At 30.8% G+C, this 10,050-nt stretch overlaps 1 protein-coding gene and 1 pseudogene across 1 annotated transcript; both read right to left on the bottom strand.

The window, feature by feature from the left end:
- Positions 1–49: 49 nt before the first annotated feature.
- On the bottom strand, positions 50–475 carry LOC136980249 (deoxyuridine 5'-triphosphate nucleotidohydrolase pseudogene; annotated as a pseudogene).
- Positions 476–8,705: 8,230 nt separating this feature from the next.
- On the bottom strand, positions 8,706–9,554 carry LOC136980251 (uncharacterized protein F54H12.2-like). The gene has a single exon (XM_067276341.1). The coding sequence runs from the start codon at positions 9,552–9,554 to the stop codon at positions 8,706–8,708; it is 849 nt and encodes a 282-aa protein (XP_067132442.1).
- Between the last annotated feature and the right edge of the window lie 496 nt (positions 9,555–10,050).

The following is a 10,050-nucleotide window of genomic DNA, read 5'->3' on the forward strand; positions in this document are numbered from 1 at the left end:
GTACATTAATATAGAGTACATGATTTAACCCGACTACAAAACAATATCGTTACAATCTTTGAGAAAAAACAATATCGCTACAATCTTCAAAACTTTGAGAAAAAAGAATATCGGTGCATTCTCCAAAGCCTTTTTCATCTCTGTCAGTACCGTTCAATGAATTTGTTTCTAAAAACATAGGATGCAAGATCCTTTCAAAAATTAATTGTGCAATAGCTGCTCCAGGTTCAAACACAATAATTTCTGATCCGAAATTATATAACAGAACTCCGATATTTCCTCGATAGTCGGAATCGATAACTCCACCGTTTACTATAATTTTCTTCAAAGACAAAGAAGATTTTGGAGCAATGCGGCCATAACAGTTTTGTGGCATTTCAACAGCTAGATCGATAAAAACTAATTTTTGTTCATTCGGATTTATTTCAAACCCATCAGCACAGAAAATATCATATCCTGCTGCTCCACTAGACATCCGTTTTGGAAGTTTTACATTTTTGTTTAGTTTTTTAAAATATATAATTTCTAGAAAAATAAAATATTTATTTATTATTACATTTCATACATTCACATTTTATAAAATATTTATCGAAAACCGGTAAAGTTATCTTATCGTCTATTACAAAAAATTTACATTTATATGATTTATTATTCGACATTTTCAACGAGGCCGCTTTAATACACGCCTGCTTTAAACAGGAATAAGTTTTACTACTAAAGCGGTGTATTACATAAGTATATTTTCTTTTATATACTATTAAGAACCCATATTGCGGTGATGATAGATCTGCAAATTAAAAGTAGAAACTATTGTGACCAAACGATAACACGTCTATTCCATTATCTAAAATAAATTTTTTATCGTAAAAGGGAGAAAGGGAAATTTTATTTTGGAGATATGTTGTTACCTCATGATTTTTGCTTTTAATTCCGTATTGTCTGTGTCTTAATAGTTCTGTATTAAATAATACTTCTTTATATTTATCGTGATTAAATGTTTTTATAACAGATTTTTTAATACCTTTAGCGGTTTTTTTATTTTGTTTATCGAAAATATAAGAATACATTTTCGGTTTTAGAGAGCAAAATTCGATTATTGGTTTTGATTGAGTTTCGTCTTTAAAATAACCCAGTTTGTTTTTGTTCGTTTCGCTATATAATTTGTGAGTTTTAGGATAATTACTAAAATCAAAAATATCAGGAAATGATTTGAAATCTTCGTATACGTCGTTTGTAAAAATTTGAAGTGTGAGAGAATCTGTAACGCTATATAATAATCGTACGTTTTCACCATATCCATTTTTAAATATTTTATAAAATGTTTGTTAAATATGCAATTTACTCAATTCTAATACACAAAAACCTATATAAATTGGTTTATCTAAAATTAAATTAAGTTTTTTCAATTTAAAAATTGTGAGATTGTCATTTATAATTTGAAACTTTTCTACAGACGGCTTAGACAGATATCTACGATATTGATGTAATGTTGTAGCTGCTTTTAAATTAATACGCTTTCTTACATTTTGACAGGTTTTTCCGAAAAAACTATTATTCATTAATTTAAAAGATGATTTGTCAAAATCATTAGTTGATTCCTGTCTTTTTTTATTATTAAAATGAATATATTTTCTAAGCCAAGGACTTTGACAAAACGCTAATACTCTATGAATTTTAGTTATTATCAAACCCTCTTCTAGATAAAATTTTAAATTTCTATAATGAACTACATAGTTTGTTTTATCGAAAAGAGTAGGAGTTAATTTTTTATTAGTATTGACATACTTTAAATTTAATTTTTTTAATACTGTTTTTTGATAATTTGATAATAAATCGTATGAGATCGAAATATGCTCCGGGGCAAGAGGTAAATCATCGTGTCTATCATGAAGAGTTTCGGGATATTTTAAATCGACTTCTAAGATATATCCTATGCTGTTTTTATCGGATATATTAGGTATGTCTAAAGCGTCTATTTCATCTTTGTGTAGCCATCTAAAATTATTTACAGGTAAGTATGCGCTCATCACAAACCCATAAAGATTATTTGCATCTATCAACAGAATATAATTATGGGGTAAATTTTTATCATATGTTTGCGGTATTAGTGGATTATTAGCTCGCGCAAATCTTTTTCCTGCCAAACTAATTCCTCCCCTCATCGCCCCCTCAATAAATAAATATTTATCTAGGTCATTGAATAATTCTAATTGGATTTTAGTCATTTTTAAACCGCAATTCCATGTTAAACCAGGTGCAGTTATAAAATATACAGGATCTAAATTATAATACGTTAAACTTAATTTTCTGAAATTTTGGAATATATCTGCCAATAATATAGTATCGACATATTGGTATAATTTTAAATAGTCTTTAAAAGTTTTACAGTTAAATTTTTCCCAAACTAATTGCGCATGATCATAATCTTCGTCAGTAATATTTTCTCGCGATAACTCGTTATAAAAACATTCTTTAGGGGGCAATTGTTTTTTTGTTTAATATTTGCTTATTTTTAAAATAGGAATATGGAAAAATCCCTTTTCGTTTTAATAATTCTCTATATGTACAGCGACGAAAAAAACGATTAAAAATTGGGAAATTATAATTCGCATTTTTTAAGTTCTCGGTTAAAACAGAGAGGCTAGAATTTAAAAACTGGAAACTGTCAATGAATTTATAATAATCTAATGAAAATGTTGTAAATTTTTCGGAATTTATGGGGATAATTTTAATTTTCGAAAATAATTTGGAAGGAATATTTTTAAAAATTAAATGCGAATCATAACCCGAAAAATTATGAAGTATAATCGGGATAAATGTTTTTAATCGATAATTCAAATTGCAGCGATTATGGGCGTATCCGCGGATATTGCCTGTCTGATGATCGTGATCCAATACACGCAGATCATCATCATTAAATTTTTCCTTACAAATATGGCATATATGTTTCGAAATATTAGAAATAGTATTTAAATTAATTTCGACGTTGCGATTTATTATATCTAATAAATTACTTAGCTGGTTTTGGATATCAATTAGAAAATTATTAACGGCGTTATCACCCAAATAAAAATTGCTATATATTATCTTATCTTCGTTTTCGATAATTATAATAGAATAACATATAGGTTTATGAATTTCGATATTTTTAGTAAAACTAACACTCGGATCTATTTCATCGGAAGAAACCTCTTCCAAAATTGATTCAAAGTCACAATAGCACGCTACCGGAAAGAATAATTCCTTCTCTATCGACCGGAATTTTACAATCGCATTCTCACCTTTTGGGGTTGATACTTTTTGATATTTATAATTAGAACAAAATTTAACGTGATCATTTAAAGTACACTCCCTTTTGAATCCGTTTAAACATTTTTTACAGTATTTTCTAGATAAAAATTTATCGGACATTAATTTATTAAAGTTCCTAATCAAAAAATAGTGTGATTTATATAACAATAGATTTATCTCTTTTTCAAATTGAAATTTACTTATATAGATAGGATAAATTAACCTCTTATTCAGTGAGGCCATAAACATTAATAGTCAGACAATTATTTTTTTCAAATATAGGAATATTTTTCACGATTACAGGAAATTTTAAACGATTTATATTTAAATATTTTAAATATTTTCTATATAAATATACAGAATTTCTGTTACTTCCAGTTGCGGGATACAAATGTGCAATTATACAATATAGAAAACATTGATTGTCCGAACATTTTATATTTAATACACATCGTTTATTAACCAAAGATTTAGGAAGAATAATATTTCCGCAGCCACCAATTTCATTTTTATATATGCCAATATTAATATCTATGAATATAATTTCATTTAGTATCCATCCTGATCCATACTTAATAAATTCGTCGATATAATTTAGAATTGTATCGAAAGCATTAGTTAATTTATCATTAATCATATACGAGGATAAAATATGCTCAACACGACTGGAAAAATATACATCTTGATAATCTGCAATATTATCCTCTATATATTTTAAAAATTTAGTTTTTAAATTTATCAAAAATTTTCTTCTACACACAAAATTATCGTTAGCTAAAATATTATAAACAGTTGGCGTTATTTTTTCAAAAAAGACAGCAGGATCAACATTTTCTGCAATAAACGCTCTATATGTTTTCGCATACCCTCTAAAAGCCTTCTTCTTTAATATAAAATTAAACATTTTCGTCTAAATGTTCTCCCATTGCATCGAAAGCCTTCTTATATAATTTAAAATCCTTAACATTAATATTGTATTTGTTAGATGGATAGTTTCCTTTCGTCTTTGTCAGCGAAATGTATGCAGTAGACTGAAATTCTGTAACCTCCATTATTTGATTTTCGCATATTTTGATTCTAAATGGCCGAATTTTCAAAGATTTGGTATTATGCACGCTTAGGTCTAAGTCAAATTTTTGCTTTTTCGTCTCCTGATCTTCAGTATTTTTTGGTTTTGGGCCCCTTTTTAGTGGAATTCTGTTTTACGTTAAAATCAAATTCATTTTCTAAATTAAAAATTACATACTATTTAATAAAAATATTTTTAAAATAATAAAAATAATAAATTCTTACCAGCATCTGACAACATGTTTTCTTAGTTGTATTGGAAATACTTGTAGTAGACAAGATGTGTCGGACGGTCTCCTGGTCCCAGTATATATAGCAGTATTTTAGGGCGGGGTAGAGTTAATCTAACCGGATTGTACCGTTAGAACTGGAAAGTCAACAGCTCACTAACAGGAAACTGTGTCGACAAACTAATTTCGTAAAGCTTTTGGCGAATTTTTGTCCTAGAAAAATCTAACTTAGTAAACCCTTTAGCCCCAGAAAAAGTGAAACTGTGTTGCTGAACTAATTTCGTAATTTATTTTTGATCAGGAAAGGCTTTTGGCGAATTTTTGTCCTAGAAAAATCTAATTTAGTAAACCCTTTAGCCCCGGAAAAAGTGAAAAACTAATTTATTTTTGACCGGGAAAAGTGTCGACAAACTTAATTTATTATCGATCCTACAAGGAAACTAGAAAGTTTAAGGTATCAGAAAAACTATTTTTTTATACCCTCGAATTTTGTATAAATATCGCTCGGAACTCAGAAGTTTCCATCAAACTTGAAACATCTAGCTACAAGATGGCTTGTAAGTATATTTTTTTATATATCTACATTTAATTAATATATTTTAAAAAAGAAATATTTCAGATATAGACGATGATGATACACCGGCAGGCCGTGCTGGATCTTACAATTTTAAATGTGAGTACTAAAATAAAAACATGGTTTTCTTTATTCTTTATATAATATTTATTTATATATATATATATTACATTACGACTGGATAGATTCGCATCCTGCGTGGACTGACGGTCTGACCATGGATCCAGACCGTTTATATACAAGGGAGGAGGAGAAATGTAATATAGGTGTGATTATCGATTTCGAAGCATTCACCATCAATGATATGGATCTTCCATTCGATATATTAATTCGACAGCTTGGGTACGTGTCTTGCAATTGGAACGAATTCGGTAAAATTGATTTTTATAACGAAAATATTATCTTTGACGCGTTAAATTATTCTAATCAAAAAAATGTAGGATTTGGCAACCGTTTACACGGATTTTATTTAGCGTATGAAGAAGGGGCTTTTGGAGAGTGGGAGAAAAGTGAAAATGTTTGCCGAATTTTATACAACTTATTTCTAAAATATAAAATTTTTTATTATAAAGGGGGAGGAATTGAAAAAAATTTTTTAAATTTAACGGGCGAAATTTATAACATATACATATCATATTTCGACCTGGAAGATTTCGGCGTAACGAAATCTTCCGAAATAAGAGTTCCGTGCCCGAACCACCTGAAAAAATATCCGCATAACTGCCCTCCTCCCAAAAAACGGACGAAGGAAACGGTCTGCGGTATTCATGGAACGAGCTATCCGCACGAATGTCGCCAGCCGCAGGATGGTGCCACGTCATTAAACAACATCTGCAGAGACCATACTCGTTTTGTAGCTCACTGTCCGCTGTGCGACGTTTTTTCATATAAGACGTATATGTTCAAACATAGTAAATATATTTTATTCTTATATAAAAATTGGTAAATAATATTATATTTATTTTTTAATTTTGGGTTTTTTATTTACAGATATATGGCAATACCCCAACTGTAATTTATTTTCGAAAAAATAAACCAATTTTTTACGTTTTAAATGCTTTTATTATTTTTCATTGAATTACAGCATTGATTATACGTTACAGTAAGAGAGCGCGCTAAATACAAACGGAGTTTAACGAAGTTTGTTACAAATTCGTCGTTATAGACTTTATCTGTTATACTCAATTCATTTAAACACTGATTTCTATTCATTTTATATAGAAAATACAAACAAAAATACCTGCAATTCATCGAATATAAACTCTGATGAACATTATTATTTCAGCAACAATTTTTAGAATTTCGTGTTATAAAATTAATAATATTTGGTTTCAGTGGCGTGGCGTCATAGGAAGCGGTGGAAGCGCCGCTTCCACCTTCCAATGACCTTCCTTTCCTTGTATTTTCTAAAATATAAATTTTCATATTTTAACGTACTTTGAATTAATTAAAATTAATATTTTATTATAACCGCATTATGTATCTTATTACAAATTTCTATACTACACGAGAAAAAAACGATAAGATTGCTATTGTATATTCGAATACCAGTGGCGGAATGGAAGCGCTTACGAGATAGCTTCCACAGCAAGAATAACTAAATGGTGTAGAGCAGCCAGAGGGCATTGGCGCATGCACTTTACAGAGCACCAACCTCATCCAATTTAGCTGGTGGAAGCTACACACGTGTAACACTTCCAACGATTCTATTCCTTAGCCACTGGCAGGGAGCTATCTGACTAAGTGAATTGTTTAAAATTTAAAAAGTAAAGAGTACCCAATGTTATTTTTATGTACTGTACATTTCTTTGCAAAGTTATATTTAATTATAATTTTTTTCTAATTATACTGTAATTATATTGACATAAAATCTTTAGAATCTTTATCACTTTTACATGTTAATAATTTTAATATTATGAAAAACAAATTTTCCAAGCTTGTTTTAATTCTTTAAATTAAATTTAATGGGAAATTTTTTGATTTATCTAAATTACGTAGTGAATCGCAATATTTATATTCGTGTTCGGTCTATATTGACAAGTAACTCTTAGACATAAAAAGTATTATAATTAATGACGATCCGAACAAAGACGTACTAAAAGAATTATATGATTTAATATCGTTAATTTTTACGAGACCATCTACCAGTGCGTCTGTTGAGCGCAGTTTTTCGACCACGACGCAAATTCATACATTGGCTGGGAACACTCGGTCGGAGGAAGATTGTGGTCGCTAGCATTGCTTTCGATAGAAAAAGAGTTTTAAATACGTTGATGGAGTCAACGACCAGCGACTTTTATGTTAAAGTAATTAACGACTTTGTAGAAAAAAATTGCCGAATAGAGTTAGTTTATAAAAAATTGAAAAAACAAGTTTTTCTATCATTGTTTGTATCATGACAATTCGTATTATGTATGTATTAATTGTATTTTAGAACTAAAATACATAAATTGTTTATTTTTGTCATTTCCAGTGTTTGTTTAAAACTTTTATGGAAATATGAGGTTTCAGACGGGTCTGACCCGTCTCGAAAGACACGAAAAAAACGGTTAATTTAGGGAAAAATTTATTAGTTAAAAAAAAACAGAGGTAAAAGTCGTTTGTAGTCGGACACCCATTGTTTATATCAAACTGCCAGGCAGAAACCATAAATTGCGGAAGGAAGTCGTCCTATGATCGGTGGAAGATCGAATTCGTCTTTGATTTTGACTTTTCTCGCGCTCCAGGTAAGAGTCTCGTTACGTTTAGTAACGAAGAACCAACCACTCGGGAAGCCTGATTGAAGGAGAACGACCGATCAAAATGGACGAAAGAAAGAACAGAGATTGATTTAATCTCTCCGACAATCGAGGACACCTCGCACTCGGTTAACGTTCTAACGTTCCGAATAACCAAAACGCCATGTTTCAACGCGCAAAAAAAAAAAATATACAATTTCTCATCTATTGTGCCAACCTTGGCACTTCGGACTTAGACCATTGTCCCTGACGCCAAAGGAGGAAGTCTCCCCGTGCTCTACAGATTTGTCAATGCCACTGTCTCGGGGCCACCTTCGATCGACCATCGAAGAACTACATCGACGCCCAGGATGTCCGAACGGCTGAATGTTCTACAGCAAACTATTTTGTACATAGTATATGTTTATTTTATGTTTATTTTTGTTGGTTTTTTGTCAGATACGTCTCTTCCGCCACCACGCACGTACGAATGAACCCTAGACCATAACTGACGCGCAATTAACTGATTACCCCTGGAAGTCGGCTTCTTACAGAAACACAGCTTCCCTATCATCAAATGTCACGGCACGCCACTGTTTGGTTTTGATGGTTTAATTCTGTAACTATCGTAGTAAAAACAGGTTTTTCCATCAAAGAATGCCGCTATCCAGTGGCTACCAGGTTTATTTCTTTCGTCTAAATTAATTATAAACGATTTATACTTAGCGATGCAAACAGGTAAATCATCCGATGCAAAAACTCCTCCGAAAGTTTCTTTTATTTTCGGATCGCTGGATGCAAGCCTCCACAGCACGATGGTATTCATCAGTAATCGACGAAAACAGTCCTCGAAGCATCGATTTCTAGAGTATTATTGTATTCGAGTAAACAAATAACGTTTACAGTTTCTAATAATGCCATCGTGAACTTAAATTCGATTGAGATGTTTCCTAATTGATTTATGCTCTTATGTGATTCGGAGGCGGATTGATCCGGGGTAAGGTCAAAACAGTATAATGTGTAGCCGTCCTTATAATCCTTGTAAGATATATTTGTAAATTTATGGTGATTAATACATCCTATATCTTCGAATAATAATATAAAATTTCTTCCGTAAATAGAATTTACATAATCTGGACAATATGGTTGAGGCGGTACCATTTGGTTGTCTTTTAATAAACATATATAATTTAAATTGTAATTTTTAAAATTGAAAGGATTATATCGTACATTTCCATTAAATGCCGAATTAGAAACTAGACCGATGGTCATTCTGTAAGGTAGTTGGCCGATTACGGCATTTGAGATATTAGTAGATTGTATTCCGCTACTTAAGGTAAAGACTTTTACATCGGTTCTTCGAAACGGCATTTTTATGATACCTGTTTGCAGCGCTTTTTCTATTCCAATTTGAACAGACGAACTAACGTCTACTTTATTAATTTTTAGAGATGCATTTTTTATAACTATTTTATAATTATTGCTATTAGCCATTAGAGCAAAATTGTCTTTAGATCTTTCTAATTTAATTCTTAAATCAACGTTATTAATTAACAATTTAGGTTGATTAGACAAATCGATATGAAGCCTTCCGATTAAATCTATTAATTTACTTTGTTTAGCAATATTAAATCTTTTAGCCAATCCTTCATTATTATCGTCTAACGAGTCCATATATTGTGCAGTATCTTTATAAAATAATGCGCTCGTTAAAAAAGTTTTTCTTGCGCATCTTTTGAATAAAATAATAATGCTTCTAAAATAGAGCGGTAGTGGTAATTAGTCTGCAAAATTATTTGTTTATCATTTAAAAACACGCTGCATTGAGAAAATAAACTATTTAAAAAATAATTAACAGGTGTAACCTTTTCTTCTGCAGAAACGTCCGTTCCGTCGTTTTTAATAATTTTTGCTTGAACGTGGAGATAAATCGAATGCAAGTCGATATAATTTTCGCCAGAACCGGATATGTAAAATTCTATCGGAGCACGACTATCAGATATTGTCGCTACGGGATGAACAATAACTTCTGTAGTATTGTCGACGGCCAGTTGCGTCCAAACGGTGCTAAATAAGTCCAGCTCGCTTTTGGTACAGGGGCAGGAATTCGGGTCCATTTTCTTATTCCGAAAATATATCGTGTACTTTCTGTCTTTTATTCTGCAACTGC

This window comes from Centruroides vittatus, unplaced genomic scaffold (assembly GCF_030686945.1).
Source record: "Centruroides vittatus isolate TY-2023 unplaced genomic scaffold, ASM3068694v2 contig_681, whole genome shotgun sequence".
Lineage (NCBI taxonomy): Eukaryota > Metazoa > Arthropoda > Arachnida > Scorpiones > Buthidae > Centruroides > Centruroides vittatus.